Genomic DNA, 21,339 nt, shown 5'->3' with positions numbered 1-21,339 from the left:
ATTTAGCACCTCAGCGGGAAGCGTGTGCGTGCTCATGTTTGTTTTTTTCTGACGTTATTGCACCAGTTAGGTGAAATCAGAGGCACTTTGCTGTAGGTGATCAAATATAAGAGAGATGATCAGTGTGTGATCAGTGTTCTGACGTTGTGCTGTGCAGAGTAATCTGTGTGTGTGTGTGTTTGCGTGCTCTCTGCATCCTCCTCCAAAAAAATAGTTGGGGAAATGATGCTTTGTTCGGCAGGAGCCGGAAGCTGGGAGAAGGGATTGTTCAAGGAACAGCTGACTGTTTCTCTTTGCGTGTGTGTGTGTCTCTCTCTCTCTCTCTCCATCCTGGCTGGCAGGCGGTCGTCTGGCCCTGTAACGGGACTCTCCTTGTGTTGTATGATTTAAGCTGGATCACAGTCAGTGGCCATTCAGATTAGCCAGCCAAAGCATGAGTTATCAAAGCAGCAGGCAGCTGAGGCACACAGACACACAGACACACAGACACACACACACACACACACACACACACACACACACACACACACACACACACACACACACACACACACACACACACACACACACACACACACACACACACACACACACACACCATCACCAACTGACTGAATGTTTCAGAGATTATAGATCAACCAGCTCCTCCCTTGTTCTAGTGTGTCTGTGCGCGCGTGTGTGTTTGCGTGTGCGTGTGACTAACCCAAGGCTGCTGTTGCATATGAGGTCACAGTCCCTGTGGCTATATCTGATGGAGAGTGTTCAAAGCGGTGTTTGTGTGTTTGCGCTAGCCTGCAGAGGTGAACTGAAGGAGCCTTGTAGCAGCTGGGGTGATTGCCTGTGGATCCATGCATTTTGAATGAAGGCCCCCCCCCCCCCCCCCCCCCCCCATCCACTCACATGCTATGGATCCGGGGTACTCAAAACAAGTGCGGGTTATTTAACTTCACAGCATAACATGGCCAATGGAGTAGCATCATTTTTTACTTAGTCTACCTAAAACTATAACGCGTTTTAATCATACCCGTTGTTTTTGTTTATTTTTGGTCACAGAGAAATGGCACTGGCAGTGCTGTCTTTTCTGCAAAAACAAAATGGAAATGGAAGTGACAATTGAGGGATATATGTGTCAAATAGCATGGCTGCACCTGTATATCAGCCCGGGGGGATATGACCACACATTCACCTGTCCTTAGGCTACTGCCCATCATGGCTGCACAGTTTCACAACAACTAATACAATATGCAGTTCTCTGCTGCTAGCTGTGTCGTAGTTCTCCCTGTTGGCAAGCAGTCTGTGTTGAAGTTCTGCTGGTAAACAGAGTGGTCCCCAGGAGACTGCCTGACTGCAAAGGGACTCAAAAAACACAGCGGTGTCGTTGTTTCCATCTCGGCCCAGTGTAAAGACCCCCGCGGGCTAATGCTAGCTTAGTGCTAGCTAGTTCGCTAACACTCAGTACGCACATGCTCCCCTCCAGATTTGTCCCGCTGTCGTTGGCGGTTTTCTGTTTTCTAATGGCATGCAGGCAGCAGACATTTTCCCGGACGTCCTCTTTTACAAGTCTAATTCAGTTCAATAATTTTCACACCCAGCTGCGCACGTTTATTCGTCGTCGAGTTCACAGGGTCAGTTAGCGGGTTAGCGCCTCGCCTCCCTATTAAATCGCCCACCTCGCTCTATTTGAGTTGTTTTCCATCTACCTTCTTCGCCACGGATAGACCCACGGCATTACTATGATCTGTGACCGCAAGCAATCAGCCAGAGTGGCCTTTCACATTAGGCTATATAAGGTTTCTAATCTTCAAATGGAGTGGTACGTGTCCCAACCTGAACCCAGACACACGCAATGCGTTTGTCTCATTGCAATCTACCAGGTACTATGAGCCTTAGGCTACACTGTATTGATTTAAAATGTGCTATAAAATCGGACCATTTTCATATTGGATTGCCTTCTCAAAAATATACTGTCGTTTCCACCGGCAGTGCAAGTTGCTCTTCATTGTGCTGTCTATGCTCTCTCCAGTCCCATCTCATGGATTGCTATAGCACGTGTGTTTACATCAAAGAGAGAGTATAGGGGTCTCGGGGGAACATCAAAGGCACGTTAAACTCGAAGGTATAGCTATGCCCTAGCCCTCCTCTTGAGGCTTGTAGTCGCTTGCGATAAGTCATGCACACCGAAAGCCTGCATAATGAGGTTCTCTAATGCCATAATTCAAACAGTGTCATATCATGTTGCTGATGCAGTGTATCAGTTTTGATGTAACATGTTAGAATAAGTAACTGCTCTGTCCTATTGATTTTACATTTACATTTAACATCAGAAGTGTTCACAGGAAATCTGCTAAGTACGTGCTTTTTAACGACAGTCTCTTTGTCAGCGTGGCTTCCCAGTCGTATCCCTCCACTTTTCGAATGATTGTTCAATTAGCGTTGTAATTATCAGAGAGCAAGCCTCGTGCCACGAGGACCCTCCATTGATTCATTTGTTTCATTCGCAAGCGGACTAAACACAGAACAGAGCCGCTGCATTCCCACCCACGCAAACTAGTCTCCGTATCTCACGTTACCACAATCCTCCTCTCGAACATCCTTATTTTAGCCCTGCGTTTTCTTAATCTGTCACGATTTCTAACAGGATTAAACTACGTGTTTACTGTATGCCTTTAAGAACACAACCGTAGGAAATGCACTTCAGCCCCACCACCTCAGACTGTTGGCTATGTTGGCCAATGTTAAATGAAATCAAATCCAATCGTGTTTGTCACATGCGCCGAATACAACAGGTGTAGTAGACCTTACAGTGAAATGCTTCCGTACAAGCCCTTAACCAACAATGCAGTTTTAAGAAAAGGACCTAAAACAATTATAAACAAAGTAACAAATAATTAAAGAGCAGCAGTAAAATAGGGAGGCTTTTTACAGGGAGTACTGGTACAGAGTCAATGTGCGGGGGCACCGGTTAGTCGAGGTAATTGAGGTAATATATACATGTGGGTAGTGTTATTAAAGTGACTTATACATAGATAATAAAAGAGTAGCAGCAGTAAGTAGCATCTCCTCCCTATATGCTGTCTCGTCGTTGTTGGTGATCAGGCCTACCACTGTTGTGTCATCGACACACTTAATGATGGTATTGGAGTCGTGCCTGGCCATGCAGTCATGAGTGAACAGGGAGTACAGGAGGGGACTGAGCACGCACCCCTGAGGGGCCCCCGTGTTGAGGATCAACGTGGCGGATGTGTTTTTACCTACCTTTACCACCCGGGGGCGCCCGTCAGGAAGTCAAGGATCCAGTTGCAGAGAGGAGGTGTTTAGTCCCAGGGTCCTTAGCTTAGTGATGAGCTTTGAGGGCACTATGGCGTTGAACGCTGAGCTGAGCTGAGCTGAGCTGAATAGCATTCTCACAGGTGTGAAAGGGCAGTGTGGAGTGCAATAGAGATTGTATCATCTGTGGATCTGTTGGGGCAGTATGCACATTGGAGTGGGTCCAGGGTTTCTTGGAAAATGGTGTTGATGTGAGCAATGACCAGCCTTTCAAAGCACTTCATGGCTACAGACGTGAGTGCTACGGGTCGGTAGTCATTTAGGCAGGTTACCTTAGTGTTCTTGGGCACAGGGACTATGGTGGTCTGCTTAAAACATTGGTATTACAGCCTCGGACAGGTAGAGGTTGAAAATGTCAGTGAAGACACTTGCCAGTTGGTCAGCACATGCTCGGAGTACACGGCCTGATAATCTGTCTGGCCCTGCGGCCTTGTGAATGTTGACCTGTTTAAAGGTCTTACTCACATCGGCTGTGGAGAGCGTAATCACAAAACAAATGGGATTCGTAAGCTTCTGTTAGCTACCGTATCGCAAACTATTTACCTTGTTGAATGCACCTCTGGTTTGCAAATAGCTGCCTATGTAATGAGAGCGAGAGAGACAGAGACAGACAGAGAGAAAGAGAGAGACAGAGAAAGGGGGAGAGAGAGAGAGAGAGAAATGGGAGAGAGTGCTCTTCCTTTGACCTCAGTGCTGAGAGGCAGCGTACGAAACATCTACATAACATCTTACATGCATGTGATGTCTATTGAGACATGAATTGGGATTCACTGTCAATCAAACATTGGCAGTCCTCTCATAATGACTCTGTTTGCAGAGAAAGAGCACCAGAAGGGGAGGATGCGTGCATGATGTCAACCGGGACTTCCGAATGTTCTCCTGGAGATTCAACCAAATATGTAACACTGTTCTATTTGCAGCGGACTCTATTTGCACAGATATAGAGAGAGTGTAACAGAGAAAGTGAGTTGTTAATATGCGTGATATCTACAGCTTGTCTCGTGTAGTCACTGATCCATCCTGGTCTGTGGCTCCCAGTCTCTCCGTCTATTGAGCTGAGTGAGTAGTGAATAAACCAGACTGACTCTCTGGCCTGACAGGTAGGTTGGTTACCACATGGCACCCTATTCCCTACATAGTACACTAGGGGCCCTGGTCAAAAGTAGTGCACTGTATAGGGAATAGGGTGTCATTTGGGGCACATACCACACACTGCCCGCGGAGCACACACACGTACTTGCACACACACACACTAGTGGCATGCTGAAGTGTGCTGCGTTTCTGGCTTGTCAGCACAGCTCAGGACATGGGCCAAGCAGACAGACTGACGATTTAGGTCTCTCTGACTGACTGCTGTCTTATGGACGAGTTAGAGCCGGACAGGAAATGGAATGAGCTTGTTGTATGTCTTTATCGGACACAGTCCGCATCCCAAATGACACCCTATCCCCTGTATAGTGCACTACTACCCAAAAAGTTGTAAAACGACATAGGTAATATGTGACCTCCTCCCACTTTATGCTTGATGTGTATGTGACCTCCTCCCACTTTATGCTTGAATTCACTGTCCATGTTGTATAAATTAATATTCTTTCTTTTTTTTTTGCATATTCATGTACTGCAGATAATTCCCTATTCATATACTGCAGCTATATTATACAGATCTAGAGAGAGAGAGTTAGAGAGAGATGGCCGCTGAAGTGTTTTGTCTTGTGGCTTGCATTGTGTCTATAACTTGGAGGAAACTGAACCCTAGGAGCTCGGGAGGCTAGGGGCTTGTTTGGGAGAAGGGCCATTCATTGGTTTGTTAATTGGCCGGGCTGCAGTGATGCCTGAGTTTATGGCCCTGTTTTTGGCAAGGCAGCCTGATGTAAAATGCACTGAAGTGACTGGAGAATGTGGCCTTAGGGTGACAAGCGTGGAAGAATTATTCTGATAGGAGACGTGCACACACACACACACACACACACACACACACACTCATGTGCACGCACGCACACACACACACAGACACACACATCCATTACATCCCTATTCATTCCTATTATAGATATGCTTTTATGAGTAATCCATTCACTAACTCACACACATACGGACACACACACACTGGTGCCTTTCTCCGTGAGCTAGTCCATTGAGGGAGTATTAAAGTAAGCCTGGACCAGAGAAAACACACTCATCTCTGCAGGGTAAGGCAGTTCGCTGTGTGAATGTGGAGCGGCTCAATATGAGTGAAGCTGGAAAATGCTGCTTTGTTAGGAGTGAGCCGAGAGCTGCGAGAGGGGATTGTTTAAAACACAGCGTATTCACACACACGTTACAACCCTATTCACACGTTACAACCCTGATGGTCGTGGGTTTGATAAATGAGGGTGGAATTTTACTGCCCTTTTTTTTAAAACAACATAGGACTCAATTCAGCGGCGTTTTCAAACTGAGACACCCCACAGTTGTTTTGAAGAGCGTTTCCACTCTGTGACACAGGAAGCCTCACAGGAAGTTCACTGACAGTTCCCCATCACGCCCTTGAGCTTCAGGAAGCAGCGCTCCACTTCCTCAGTGTCATCTCTGTTTGATTTGACAGCCTCTGCTCTCTCCCAGTTGATCTTTGTCTCGTTTTAGGGCCTTTTAAACGGTGATGTGGTGCTGCCAATTGCTATGCCATATTTCAGAGTTTAAAAGTTTAGCCTGTTAGTAGTAGCTAAAAGAGAGTGTTTGGATGCTTTGATAGAGGTTGATTCACCCTTCATTTCTGGGGCCACCTCTCATCCAGCATAACTACCCTAGATATTCCCTTTCTGGGGAGAAACCGCTTTTGGCCCGGCTGGTCGGCTGGCTGGTCGGCTGGCTGGCTTGCTGGCTTATCAGGCAAAGACTTGCCTTCAGAGGGCAAATAGAAATGGTTTGTCACCCGTGGAGCGAGCCAGGGCAGAGAGAGAACACTTGAAGGAACTGCAGCCCCGGAGATGAAAGATAGCTGACTGCTGCGGCCGCACGGACACGCTTTCTCTCTCTCTCCATTTGAACATCGATCCTCAAGGATTACACACACTGGGAATTATGGTGGCGGGGAAAAGAGGCTTCTATAAATAGGAGTCTGGAATAAATAGGAGTCTGTCTGGGTGCGTGATATTGTCGCCATGACCTCTCTCTGTAATATAGATAGACAATCTCAATTCTCCATCTCGCTCTCTTTTTCTTACCCACCTGTCTCTCTTTCTCTCTCTCACAGTTTTGCTCCAATGGTATCTACAGTTTCTCTATCCCTGATTGTTTTATCCTCTCTGCAGGTGTCATTACGTGTCTACACGGTAGGTATATGCTGTCCCCCACTGTATGTCCTACATACTTATAGGTTCTGAACAAACAGAGTAAAGACTCACGGACAACTAGAAAAAGCTCAAACCAAGTTTATTCACCCACTGGGTCATACAGCTGCAAAGACAAAGACACGTTTACACAAGCACATATTTATACCCTCCTACTAGGCGGAGTCAACTCCTTGCACATCTAGGCAGCCAGTACATCTCTGTTGCTAGTCAGGAGCTTAATTGGTTCCTCTCACTGGTGTAGTCATGGCCCTGCCTCATGGTAGAACCTTCATTGGTGGGGAAGTATATGTGTGTGGGACAGGACTGTTCCTTCTCACTTCATCTGACCTGACCTCGGGCCGAATTCCTCACTCCTCCCAAATCCACGGCTGTCCTACCTTATCAGTGACTGAAGCCAGACTGTTGCCAATTGCCTGCCTCCTTAGGAGCCATAAGATTTAGCAATACCATGTTTTGACAGAATGTAAACTTTCTGCACTCATTAACTTTCCATGAACTTTATCCACCCTCCATTGACCCCAAAATTTACAGTACCAGTCAATTGTTTGGACTCATCCACTCATTCAAGCGTTTTTCTTAATTTTTACTATTTTCTACATTGAAGAATAATAGTGAAGACATCAAAACTATGAAATGACACATGGAATCATGTACTAACCAAACAAGTGTTAAACAACCAAAAAATATTTTATATTTGAGATCCTTCAAAGTAGCCACCCTTTGCCTTGATGACAGCTTTGAACACTCTTTGCATTCTCTCAACCAGCTTCATGAGTTAGTCACCTGGAATGCATTTCAATTAACAGGTGTGCCTTGTTAAAAGTACATTTTTGGAATTTATTTTGTTCTTAATGTGTTTGAGCCAATCAGTTGTCAATCGGGTGGTATACAAGTTAGGGGTGGTAGACGGAAGATAACCCTATTTGGAAAAAATACCAAGTCCATTTTATGGCAAGAACGGCTCAAATAGGCAAAGAGAAATGACAGTCCATCATTACTTTAAGACATGAAGGTCAGTCAATCGGGAACATGTCAAGAACTTTGAAAGTTTCTTCAAGTGCAGTTGCAAAAACCATCAAGCGCTATGATGAAACTGGCTCACGTGAGGACGGCCACATGAAAGGAAGACCCAGAGTTACCTATGCTGCAGAGGATGAGTTCATTAGAGTTACCAGCCTCAGAAATCGCAGCCCAAATAAATGCTTCACACATCTCAACATCAACTGTTCAGAGGAGACTGCGTGAATCAAGCCTTCATTGTTGAGTTGCTGCAAAGAAACCACTACTGAAGGACACCAATAAGAAGAAGAGACTTTCTTGGGCCAAGAAACACAAGCAATGAAAATTAAACCGGTGGAAATCTGTCCTTTGGTCTGATGAGTCCAAATTTGAGATTTTTGGTTTCAACCGCCGTGTCTTTGAGACGCAGAGTAAGTGAACGGATGATCTCCGCATGTCTGGTTCCCATCGTGAAACATGGAGGAGGAGGTGTGATGGTGTGGGGGTGCTTTGCTGGTGACACTGTCAGTGATTTATTTAGAATTCAAGGCACACTTAACTAGCATGGCTACCACTGCGTTCTGCAGCGATACGCCATCCATTCTGGTTTGCACTTAGTGGGACTCTACAGGACAATGACCCAACACACCTCTAGGCTGTGTAAGGGCTATTAAACCAAGAAAGAGAGTGATGGAGTGTTGTATCTGATGACCGGGCCTCCACAAGCACCTGAGCTTGTGGGTTCTATATAGAACCTTTAGGTGTGCCATGTATGAAACAAGCAAGGTGACATTGCGTCAAAGCATTGGGCTTGTGATTGGGTTGTGCTTATTGGGATTTCCACAAGGCATGGATCTCCTTCTCAAGTATTCTGAAATCAGAAGCCTTTTTAGCCTGGCAGTTATGTAATCTCAAATCCTTTCATTTCCAGCCAGTTACATTTTCCGGCTAAGGTGTTAGGTTTCAGTAAGAGGGCGGCCATTTTCTAACACAGGAATAACCTTCTAACTCTGAGCGACATTGCACTACTGGTACAATGCAAGGTCAGAGACGGTTATGAATGGGTCTTCAACCTTTTCTTGCCCAGGCGAAACAAACGACCCCAGGGACCGACATTATATGTTTGAATACAAGAACATTATTTTCCCATAGGATGTATGATATTGGCAAGGAGAAGTAGTCAACATTTTAAAATGAATAGATTTGGTGGATAGTTTTTTCATTTATTTTGACCTTCTCCCACTTTATGATTGACTAGAATGTTGTATTATTAGCGTGGTCATGCTAGTTCTTTTATAAATGTTCTTGGAGTGGCCATTGATTTGTTTACTTCCTCAGACACCTGTGTCTTCAGCTGCTGCTGTGCTCGCCTCAATAGATGTCATTGCTCTAAACAAGGGTAGCGTTACCCGTGGCTATCATTAGCCACATACTGAATTAATGGGAAGAGACTCGGACAACGGAAAAGATTACTGCCATATAACTTCTCACGATTTTTGTCCCCTCGTAGCTGTTCTGCACCGCTTGCTTCAACAGATGCTCGCTTCACATCACATGTACACACGCACACTCACCGCTCTCACAATCTCACACCATGTGCAGCCTCTCCCAGACCAACTGTGATGGATACTTTGAAAGGAGGCTTTTGACTTCTTTATTCCCATTCACTTTTTTATCTCATATCCAATTGCTCTCTCAATACATATTACCTGTATGGATTTAGGTTCCGATTGGGCCCAATATAAACAGTCTGTCCTGGGATGTGTCCCCCCCCCCCCCCCAAAAAAAAATGGTAACCTATTTGGTATTGGAATTTGATTAGGATCCCCATTCGTTTTTGCAAAATCAGTAGCTACTTTTCCTGGGGTCGACACAAAACATGGGGCCACAGGAAAAGGGTCGACACAAAACATGACACAATACAGAAGATTAATAGACAAGAACAGCTCAAGGACAGAACTACATAAAAATATTTTTTTAAAGGTACATGTAGCCTACATATTTCATACATAGAGACAAACTATCTAAGTCAAATTGGGGCGAGGCGTTGTGCCGTGAGGTGTTGCTTTTTTTAAACCAGGTTTGCTGTTTATTTGAGCAATATGAGATGGAATGGATTTCCACGCAATAATGGCTCTATATAATATTGTACCCTTTCTTGAATTGTGTGACTGTGAAAAGACCCCTGGTGGCATGTCTGGTGGGGTAAGTATGTGTCAGAGCTGTGTGTAAGTTGACTATGCAAACAATTTGGGATTCTCAAGACATTAACATTTCTTATAAAAAGAAGTGATGCAGTCAGTCTCTCTTCAACTCTTAGCCAAGAGAGAATGGCATGCATAATATCTATAAAGAGATGCAGCACTCGACCACACGCCTCGACCGCAATCAAGATAAGACAAAACTAGAGCCTGCAGAACTTGCTTTTTGGAGTGTGGTGTCAAATAATCTCTTTATTACGGACAGACCTCTCCCCATCTTTACAACTATTGAATCTATATGTATTGACCATGACAGTTTACAATCTAAGGTAACGCCAAGTAATTTAGTCTCCTTAACTTATTCAACAGCCTCACCATTCATTACCAGATTCAGCCGAGGTCTGGAATTTAAGGAATGATTTGTACCAAATACAATGCCCTTATTTTTTAGAGATGTTCAGTACCAGTTTATTACTGGCCATCCATTCCAAAACAAACTGCAACTCTTTGTTAAGGGTTTCAGTGACTTCATTAGCTGTGGTTGCTGATGTGTATATGTTTGAATCATCAGCATACATGGACACACATGCTTTGTTTAATGCCAGTGGTAAAAATAGAAAAGAGTAGAGGACCTACAGAGCTGCTCTGCGGTACCCCACATGTTACATGTTTGACATTGGAGAAACGTCTATTAAAGAAAACCCTTTGAGTTCTATTATATAGATAGCTCTGAATCCACGATATGGCACAGGTTGAAAAGCCATAACACACACGTTTTTTCAACAACAGTTATGGTCAATAATATCAAAGGCTGCACTGAAATCTAACAGTACAGCTCCCACAATCTTCTTATTATCAATTTCTTTCAACCAATCATCAGTCAGTTGTGTCAGTGCAGTCCATGTTGAGTGCCCTTCTAATTTGTTTACAGAGAAATAACATTGTATTTCCCAACAGTTTATTAAGAGCTGGCAGCAAGCATATAGGTCTGCTGTTAGAACCAGTAAAGGCCGCTTTACCACTCTTGGGTAGTGGAATTACTTTGGCTTCCCTCCAGGCCTGAGGACAAAGACTTTCCTCTAGGCTCAGATTAAAGATATGACAGATAGGAGTGGCTATAGAGTCAGCTACCATCCTCATTAGCTTTCCATCTAAGTTGTCAATGCCAGGAGGTTTGTCATTATTGATCGATAACAATCATTTTCCCACCTCTCCCAAACTAACTTCACAAAATTCAAACTTGCAATGCTTTTCTTTCATTATTAGTTTTTTTTATGCATGAATACGATAGCTCACTTTTCGTTGTTGGTATTTCCTGCCTAAGTTTGCCCACTTTGTCAATGAAGTAATCATAAAAAATGTGTCAACGTCAAATTGTTTTGTGATGAATAAGCCATCTAATTTGATGAAAGATGGAGTTGCATTTGTCTTTATACCCATAATTTCATTTAAAGTACTCCAAAGTTGTTTTTCATCATTCTTTATGTCATTGATCTTGGCTTCATAATACAGTTATTCTTCTTTTTGTTGAGTTTAGTCGCATTATTTCTACATTTGCAGTAAGTCAGCAAGTCAGATGTGCAGCCAGAATTATTAGCTGCTCCTTTTGCCCCATTCTCTTTCAACCATTCAGTTTTTCAATTCCACATCAATCTAAGGAGAATTAAGTTCTAACAGTCACTTTCTTAACAGGTGCGTGTTTATCAATAATTGGAAGAAGCAATTTCATAAATTCATCAAGTGCAGCGTTCTTTCCTCTTCTGGCAAACAGCTTCAGGATAGTCCTCATTGAGGAAGATATTGTAACGATGTTCGTCTGAGGAAGAAGGAGTAGACCAAAGCGCAGCGTGGTACGTGTTCATGATGTTTATTATAACCTGAACACTGAAACAAAAACAAAAGTGGAACAAAACGTAACAGTTCTGTCAGGTACTCACACAAAACAGAAAACAACTACCCACAAACCACAGGTGGGAAAAGGATACCTAAGTATGGTTCTCAATCAGAGACAACGATAGACAGCTGCCTCTGATTGAGAACCACACCCGGCCAAACACATAGAAATAGAAAACCTAGAACAAAAACCTAGAATGCCCACCCCAATTCACGCCCTGACCAAACATAAAAAAGGAACTACGGTCAGGGCGTGACAGATATAGGTTCCTCTCAAGTTCTTGGCTCATCTACCTTGTCCTTGAACCTCAGGAACTTGACCACTATCGGCCTGGGCCTGTCACCTGGGCCGGTGGTGGGGTTTCCAGTCCTGTGGGCACGCTCCACCTCAATCTTCCTGTGGTTCAGTTTCAAATTCTCAGAGATCATGTCCCTCACTTTGTCCTCAGACTTCGTTCCAGGTCTCATGTAGAGATTATGGAATTCTGTCCACAACCATGTTGTTCCGCCTTGATTGTCTGATAATCTGATTTCTCTGTCATTGTTATTATGGATTCACACACAGAACTGATGTCCTCTCTCAATGACTTACAGATTGATGTCATCTTGCCATTTTCCTGTTTCAACTCATCGAGCTGACCCAGGGAGAACTGCAAACTGTTCTTCAGGTCCTGGACCTCTCTGGTCAGGTCATCCATTGTTTTATTTGTTGAATCCACCAGTATTTGGACAAAACATCTGAAGCTATTTTCTTGTTTTTGTAACAACTGCTTGTAGAACTATTTTTGTTTGTTTAAAAGATCCTTTACGTGTGATAGAGAGACAACACTGTCCTCAATGGTACTCCCACCGGCTTTGGTCTTTGTCATGGTAGCTGTTATTCCTCACAGTACCAGACAGGGTAGGTCACAGGGAAGATTTGAAAACAACAAACAGCAGGGATCTAGACAGCCACAAACCAGAGAGAATCCATGGTCCCAGCCACAATGACTAGCATGTCGCGATCTGCGTTCAAGCCCTCAAGAAAACCCCACTAGCTTGATGGGCAGCTAGCTAGCAGCTAGGCTAACTGCTACGCCAAATAGCTCCTGAGACTCGGCTTTGGTCGGCAGGATCACTGGACAGAGACTAGAAGTCCCAGCAACTGATGCCAACTGCATCGCGGGATCCAAACTAAAAAGTTAGCTAGCTACTAAAAAACGTTCCAATACACTTTCAAAACAACAAAACCAAGCTCTCCCTCATTCCGCGTTGAACAGGAAGTGACGATGGGTCGGGTACCATCGTGCAGTGCTATGGGCACTGGTCAAAAGTAGTGCACTATATAGGGAATAGGATGCCATTTGGGAGGCAGACCTGGGCTCGCTCAGTTGCTGCCATGGCCAGTTTCAGTGCTAGGGGGTCAATGAAGAGGGGGGAGAAGGGAGGGAAGGAAGGAGAGAGAGAAGATGAGCGTTCGGTTGAGTGAGAGAATTGCCTAGCGGTGCCTAAGCAGAAGTGAGGATGTGCTGCTCCTATATTTAGACTTTTTAAGACACAAGTGAGTTAAATGAGCAAGACAGAACACCCTGGACCCTCTAAACCGGCCAGGGGATGTGTGGGTGGGTGTGTGCGTGCGTGCGCATATTTACACACACGCACACACACTCGGAGGTTAGCTTCTAGAGGGGCTCAGTGCTGTTTGTCTGCCTGCTGTCATCTACCTCTTCACCCTTCTCTCCTGTTAGGGCTCTGCACTGAACACGCTCGCTGAATTAAAGGATATTTCAAGTGTTCGCCTCTTATATTGAACCAGCAGGGCCAGGTCACTTCACTGCCTGTGATGGCCCAAGATAGTATCCCTTTCTCAGGGGAAAGGATGATGTGTTGATCCCCTGTCTGAGTCTGTTGTGGGATTTCTATTCTGGGGATTAGGGTTTCCAATGTTTCTCATGGTGGACTTTGTCGATCCGGACCTCCTACAGAGCTGTGGCCAGAAACGCTTTCTTTACATTGAGGGCCACAAGAGAATCTGAAATGTGTTAGATTGGGTCTAATGTGATGACCCTTAAAATAGGCCATGCCACTGTTTGTGATGGTTTAGCAGGCATGCCTTTCTTAGGGATGAGATTGAGCTATCGGTCGTCTGTCAGTGTCTGAGATTTCCCGTTCAGACAGGTAGCCTAATGGTTAAGAGCATTGGGCCAGTAACCGAAAGGTCGCTGGTTCAAATCCCCAAGCCGACTAGGTGAAAAAATCTGTTCATGTGCTCTTGAGCAAGGCACTTAACCCCAATTGCTCCTGGAAGCCACTCTGGATAAGAGTGTCTGCTAAATGACTACAATTTTGTTTAATGTGGTGGAGATGCAGAGAGCGCTCACACTGCTTCATAATGGTTAGTGATGGACTCCCCTCTTGTCTGTGTCTTTGAATATACATGCATGCACACACACACACACACACACACACACACACACACACACACACACACAAAGTAGAGAGAGAGGGAGGGTTGGATTATAGCAGATGGGAGGATGATTTTTTGTTGTTGAATAATAGCATTTACAATTCTCATCACTTAACTTTATTAATATGAATAGCTGCTGCTCCCAGGCTCAGACCTAACCTCTGATATGTACATTTAGAGCCAAACAATATTACATAAGGATTTATACAAATCAGACATTTAGCATATTCTCTCTTGTTAGTGAAATGCATAGTCTAATGCTGACCATTTTCACCTTTTCTGTTGTGCCGTGCTTATGGTTATGGGTCTGGTTATGATTCAAATCAGAGTAAAAGGATGTCTGGACTAATTTGTTTTTGTGTCTGGAAATGGAATTGGTTTTATTGAATTACACTTCCACCCAATGGAAAAAAAATGTAATATGTAACATTTCTTGTAAGATTTTCCCACACAAAAATAGTAAATAAATAACTTTTTTTCCTAGCTTTTCAACAGACAGGGGGGGGGGGTTCGACACATAACTTGAACCTTCCATGACGTTTTGACACATCCTGTGATTGAAATGGTCAGATCCCACAAACACTGTTAAAACATTTCACAGCAAACTCCTTAAGATGTCCTCCTCAAACTTCAAAACCCCTACACTAAACATAAAACACAGGCCGGCTTTATTTCACCAGCATTTTCTTTCATTAAATGGAGGGATGTTCTGTAAAGTCTTCAGAGCGGAGATTCTATTTGATCTTTGATGTTAAAGAAACACTGTTTTTACCCAGCCCCCACCCCTCGCCTCCTCTCTCCCTGCACCACACCCTTGACAGAAAGCACACTGATTCATTAGAAGCCTCAGAAAGTCAATAATGGTAATAGTTTCTTTTGCCAGGGGAAGTGGGAGCTTGGCAGAACCACAGAGGGGCTTCTTTTCTGCACTTCACATACATATTTTATTTAAATCGCATTTATATGTGCAAATTGATCGGATGAGAGAGAGCGAGATAGGCGAGGAAGGGGGAGGGATGCCTGCCTGGTCTCATCGACTAGACGTAACATCGTAAACGAAAATGTTCCGTTATGTATGGTTATATAGGACAGAAGATTACTTAGGGCAAAAACGAAAGGAGGGTGGTTGGTCAGGGTGGATGGATGGATGTGTGGGGTGTTTAATGCGAGCATCTAGCAACCAAAAGGTTGCCTGTTTGAATCTCATCACGGACAACTTTAGCAACTTTGTAGCCACTTACTACGTTTTAGCTATTTTGCAACTACTTTGCGTGTTAGACAACCCTTCTCCTAAACTTAACCCTTTAACCTAACTCCTAACCCTAAATTTAACCCTTAACCCTAACCATAACCATAAACCTTGAATGAAGGACATCCACAAATGAATACATACCATACCAAATGTACCGTATCATACTCACTTGAGTGTCCCGGATTTTCGTTTACTATATTACGTTTAGGTTGGGGAACCTTTCCCTCCCAAGCTCCAAGGCAAGGGGGTGAGGAGGGAGTAATGCAGGGAAATTCTGCACCAAGAAACGAAAAGACGAAGAGACACTCCAAAGGAATGCCGCTCCCTTATTCATGTGAGCAGGAAACGTGGAATTTCTTAACCTTATTATGGAATATGGATTTGCCAAAAACTGCTGTACTACAGCAGTGGGCTGCCAACCGAAACCTCCTCCCCTTATCCACTTCACTTTCCCAAATTCTGACTTTTGATTCTTCCTCATATCGGATAAACACACAAGATGTTATGTTCCATAGATCACAAAACTTCACTCTCCGAAAATACTCCTCCTCACAAAAATGGTTAGTGTACGGACTTCATTTAGGAGGATTAGGTTAGTGTACTGACTTAATTTGAAGAGGTTGATATACTCACTTAATTTGACTTAATTTGACCGGGTTACTGTACTGACTTAATTTTGGAGGGTTAGTTTAGTGGATAGCTTGACGTTTAAGTAGCCTGTAAGGGAGGAGGAGAGAAGGAGCAGATGCCGGATGAACTATACATTCTCATCCGTCTGTTTCACTACCTGTCTTGAGTGACAGGCGCAGGGTAGTGGAGGGCTGCTCTGTTGCACGTTGAGCCCACTGATGCAGAACTTAAATATGCATGAGCGTGGATGTGATAGCATTGGCCTTTCTAGTCCAAAGTCACCACACAGCAACGTGACAAATGAGGCCTCAACCTCCTGTTTAATCAACAATTACACGTTCACATTTCACTAACGAGGTGAAATTGCCTCACGTCGTAGCCTCCTGGATACCGCTCGATTCCGCTATGGGCAAGATTGATGTCATTTTGTGTGGCCTAACTCTACCACCTAACTAAACAGGCCACGGGACAATTCCTGTTGTTCAATATACCTCTGTGTCACTTTAGGCCACCTTTTCTTCGTTTCTGAGTTCGCACAGAAGCCATTAGTATTTCTCCCCTGGTTCTCTTCCGTTGCTAGTTTATTTATTTATTTCCTGTTTGACCGTGCTGCGGCAGTGAGGAGCAAGCAGCCAGAGATTAAAAAAACAGCCGGGCTTTTTCATTTGGGCGCTCTCGCTCGCTTTTGGCAGCCATTACCGTTACATGGATGACCCCGGGCGTGAATTAAGGAAGCCGGCCACATTTGGCAGGAGAGGAGGATAGATAATAAATACACAGAGAACTGAGGGAGGGATGGAGGGATGAGAGCCTACAAACCCGATGTCCTTCAGGGGCACTCAGGATCCTCCATTAGCAGTGTGCCAATTTCTCCCGTCTCTATATGTACCTGGTTCGTCTCAGATTTGCATAGAGAGACACACTCATTCCTGCCTGGCACACACAAAACAACATTCTATCTTTTTCTCTCCCACACACTCTCTTACTTTCATCAGGGCAGTGAGGGGTAACATACACTACCGTTCAAACGTTTGGGGTCACTTAGAAATACTTTTGTCCATTTTTAAAATACCATCAAAATTATTCAGAAATACAGTGCAGACATTGTTAATGTTGTTAATTACTATTGTAGGCCCATTATCAGCAACCATCACTCCTGTGTTCCAATGGAACGCTGTGTTAGCTAATCCAAGTTTATAATTTTAAAAGGCAAATTGACCATTAGAAAACCATTTTGCAATTATGTTAGCACAGCTGAAAACTGTTGTTCTGATTAAAGAAGCAATAAAACTGGCCTTCTTTAGACTAGTTGAGTATCTTGGAGCATCAGCATTTGTGGGTTCGATTACATGCTCAAAATGGCCAGAAACAAAGAACTTTATTCTGAAACTTGTCAGGCTATTCTTGTTCTGAGAAATGAAGGCCATGCGAGAAATTGCCAAGAAACTGAAGATCTCGTACAAAGCTGTGTACTACTCCCTTCACAGAACAGTGTAAACTGGCTCTAACCAGAATAGATAGAGGAGTGGGAGGCCCCGTTGCACAACTGAGCAACAGAACAAGTACATTAGAGTGTATAGTTTGAGAAACAGATACCTCACAAGTCCTCAACTGGCAGCGTCGCTAAACACCAGTCTCGACGTCAACAGCGAAGAGGCGACTCCGGGATGCTGGCCTTCAAGCAGAGTTGTAAAGAAAAAGCCATGTCTCAGACTGGCCAATGAGAAGAAAAGATTAAGATGGGCAAAAGAACACAGACACTGGACAGAGGAACTCTGCCTAGAAGGCCAGCATCCCGGAGTCGCCTCTTCACTGCTGACGTTGAGACTGGTGTTTTGCAAGTACTATTTAATGAAGCTGCCAGTTGAGGATAATGGGCCTCTGTACGCTTATGTAGATATTCCATGAAAAATCTTCAGTTTCCAGCTACAATAGTTATTTACAACATTAGCAATGTCTACACTGTATTTCTGATCAATTTGATGTTATTTTAATGGAGAAAAAATGTACGTTTCTTTTAAAAACAAGAACATTTCTAAGTGACCCCAAACTTTTGAATGGTAGTGTATATAAGATGACAAAACAGATTATGCACATTACTCTGTCTGTGTCTGTGTCTGTCTGTCTGTCTGTCTGTCTGTCTGTCTGTCTGTCTGTCTGTCTGTCGTGTGCATCATTATGTGAACAGTATGTAAGAAGGGTTTGGTGTGAAATTAAATAGGGCGGGCGGAGGTTTGAGAGAGATTAAAAACAAAGTTGGCAGAGATTCACGCAATCCGATGCAACAGTGGCGCAAGGCGAGCGCTTTTCCCATGTTTTGTAAATCAGAACACACTCCAGCATAAATGACTGCTTACGTAACACACAGACCACAGCAGTCTGGTCTGGACAAGCAGCTAGCGCCTGTTAAACACATAACAGCTACAGATCCACACCAACCCGTGAGAAAAAGGATTTGGCATTCAAACACACATGCATGCACACAACACATACACATACAGACACACACACCCCCTCAATACACAGTCAATAAACACGGAAACATACACAACACACACACACACAATATACTCCAATGGCATTGGATCATCGGATTAACAAGGCACTTATTCACATAAAAGTGCTGGAGAGGGGCTGTGAATGGGACTGTTGACTGCTTGACTTGACTCCGTGACATAACACCAAGGGCTGGCTGTGTCTCAGGTGGCACCCTATTCCCTATATAGTGCACTAATTTTGATCAGAGCGCTATGGGTTTCCCTATTGCACTATGTAGGGGAAAAGGGTGCCATTTGAGATGCAGCCCCATGGACGGAGAACAAGACAGAAGCCAGCTTTCTCTCCCTGACTTCGTCTGTTCACAAGGGAAAGTGTTTCCCACGAAACGCGCAGCGTCGCCTGAAAGCGATAAACTGTAGTTATCTCTCTGCCACGGTAATACAAAGGCATCAAATTAAACTCTGCGTTTTATTAATGGATTTCTTGACGCCGTGCCAAAGTTTGACTCGGCCGCGATTAGAAGTTTTCCCCGGTTCCTTTGTGCTTTTTTTTCTCCATCCTCTTTACTCTGTGCCATGTTTAATTTCACCTGTGACTGACTCTCTCTCTCCCTTATCTCTCTCTCTCTCCCTCTTTCTTCTCCTCCTCTCCAGGATATTGAGGACCCAGTCTCTGGAATGGTTCTATAACAACTTGAAGAGCCGCTTCAAGAGGTTCGGCAGTGCCAAGGTTCTGAAGACGCTCTACAGGAATCACATAGTGGAGAGAGGAGGCTACTCAGATCTACCAGGTACAGGAAATGTCTCTCTCTTTTGTCTCTTCCATTTACGGAACGGTTTGTGCATCCCAAATGGCACCCTTTTCCCTATATAGTGCAGTACTTTTGATCAGTGCCCTAGAAGTGCACTAAATAGGGAATATAGTGCAATTTGGGACGCAAGCAGTGTAATTCCTCTAGTGTTGTGTTTTTTATGTATATAGTGCAGTACTTTTGATCAGTGCCCTAGAAGTGCACTAAATAGGGAATATAGTGTAATTTGGGACGTAAGCAGTGTAATTGCTCTAGTGTTGTGTTTTCGATGTGATCGCTCTCTTCTGTATGCCCACTTCTCAATGACTGCCTGACATTCTCTGTTGGCTATGACGTCTCATTAATGGATCTCAGTTAGTAACTCAACTACAGGGGGAAAAAGGTCTTGCGTCAAGGAACCACACTCACTCAGTCCCACACGTCACATGGACATTTGTGTGGAGAGAATCTGAGCCATTGGCTAACAGACATACACGCCCACGCTTTCTCTTTTACACACACACACACACACACACACACACACACACACACACACACACACACACACACACACACACACACACACATACACACATAATTTATTTCAGGACAGGGCTGTGTGTGAGTCACTAATGTTCCCAGACCAGAGAGCAGCAGGAAGCAGGAAAGAGACAACCAAATTCATGGTATAGGTAAGCTACTGTCACTGACTCACTGAACCAAATGATATCATGACATTGGTCACGTTTCAGGCCGACTACATTGTAGCTGTTGCATTGCATCAACCAATGTTTGTGTGCCACGCCATCGACGGCACAGTTGGACATCAGACTGCTAAGTCATATTATGGGGTTAGCTCATGTTAAACACCTATCCAGGCGTAGTGAGATCTGGAAGGCAATGTCCAAGCACATCAAGACAGTCGTGTAGAGGACACGACAAACCTACCCTCAGGAAAAGATTTGGCATGGGTCCTCAGATCCTCAAAAGGTTTCACAGCTGCACCATCGAGAGCATCTTGATGGGTTGCATCACTGCCTGGTATGGCAACTGCTTGGCCTCCCACCGCAACGGCCCAGTACATCACTGGGGCCAAGCTTCCTGCCATCCAGGACCTCTATACCAGGCGGTGTCAGAGGAAGCCCCTAAAAATTGTCAAAGACTCCAGCCACCCTAATCATAGACTGTTCTCTCTGCTACCGCATGGCAAGCGGTACCGGAGCGCCAAGTCTAGGTCCAAGAAGCTTCTAAACAGCTTCTAAACCTCCAAGCCATAAGACTCCTGAACAGCTAATACAGCTAATCCTGAACAGCTACCCAGACTATTTGCACCCCCCCCCCCCCCCCCCCCCCTACGCTGTTGCAACTCTCTGTTATTATCTATGCATAGCCACTTTAATAAACCTAGTGTTTAGAGCATTGGGCCAGTACCCGAAAGGTTGTTGGATCGAATCCCCGACCTGAGAAGGTAAAACATCTGTCGTTCTGCCCCTGAACAAGGCAGTTAACCCACTGTTCCCCGGTAGGCCGTCATTGTAAGTAAGAATTTGTTCTTAATTGACTTGCGTCGTTAAATAAAGGTAAGATAAAAAATGCCCACAATTACCTCGACACCGGTGTCCCCGCACATTGACACATTGACTCTGTACCGGTACCCCCTGTATATAGACCCGCTATTGTTATTTACTGCTGCTACTTAATTATTTGTTATTCTTATCTCTTACTTTTTTTTTGTATTTTCTTAAAACTGCATTATTGGTTAAGGGCTTGTAAGTAAGCATTTCACTGTAAGGTTGCATTCGGCGCATGTGACAAATACAATTTGATTTGATCTGCGTTGTAGTCAGCCTGGAATGCAGCCATTTTGTTTGTTTGACCTCACACCCCACTGGACCACAATTCGTTGAGTCAACATTGTTTCCACATCATTTCACCGTACCTTGTCGAAATGATCACGTTCCATCAGCGTT

The 21,339-nt window shown here is 44.3% G+C and overlaps 1 protein-coding gene across 4 annotated transcripts in view; it reads left to right on the top strand.

The window, feature by feature from the left end:
- myripb (myosin VIIA and Rab interacting protein b) overlaps nt 1–21,339 on the top strand; it is a 162,946-nt gene that overhangs the window by 103,223 nt on the left and 38,384 nt on the right. For all 4 annotated transcript variants that reach the window (XM_055929163.1, XM_055929164.1, XM_055929165.1 and 1 more), the window contains exon 4: nt 19,233–19,369. In XM_055929163.1, coding sequence (XP_055785138.1) covers nt 19,233–19,369 — 137 coding nt within the window. The remainder of the gene's footprint in view (nt 1–19,232; nt 19,370–21,339) is intronic.

This window comes from Salvelinus fontinalis, chromosome 7 (genome assembly GCF_029448725.1).
Source record: "Salvelinus fontinalis isolate EN_2023a chromosome 7, ASM2944872v1, whole genome shotgun sequence".
Taxonomy (NCBI): domain Eukaryota; kingdom Metazoa; phylum Chordata; class Actinopteri; order Salmoniformes; family Salmonidae; genus Salvelinus; species Salvelinus fontinalis.
This window is presented reverse-complemented; position numbering and strand designations above follow the sequence as displayed.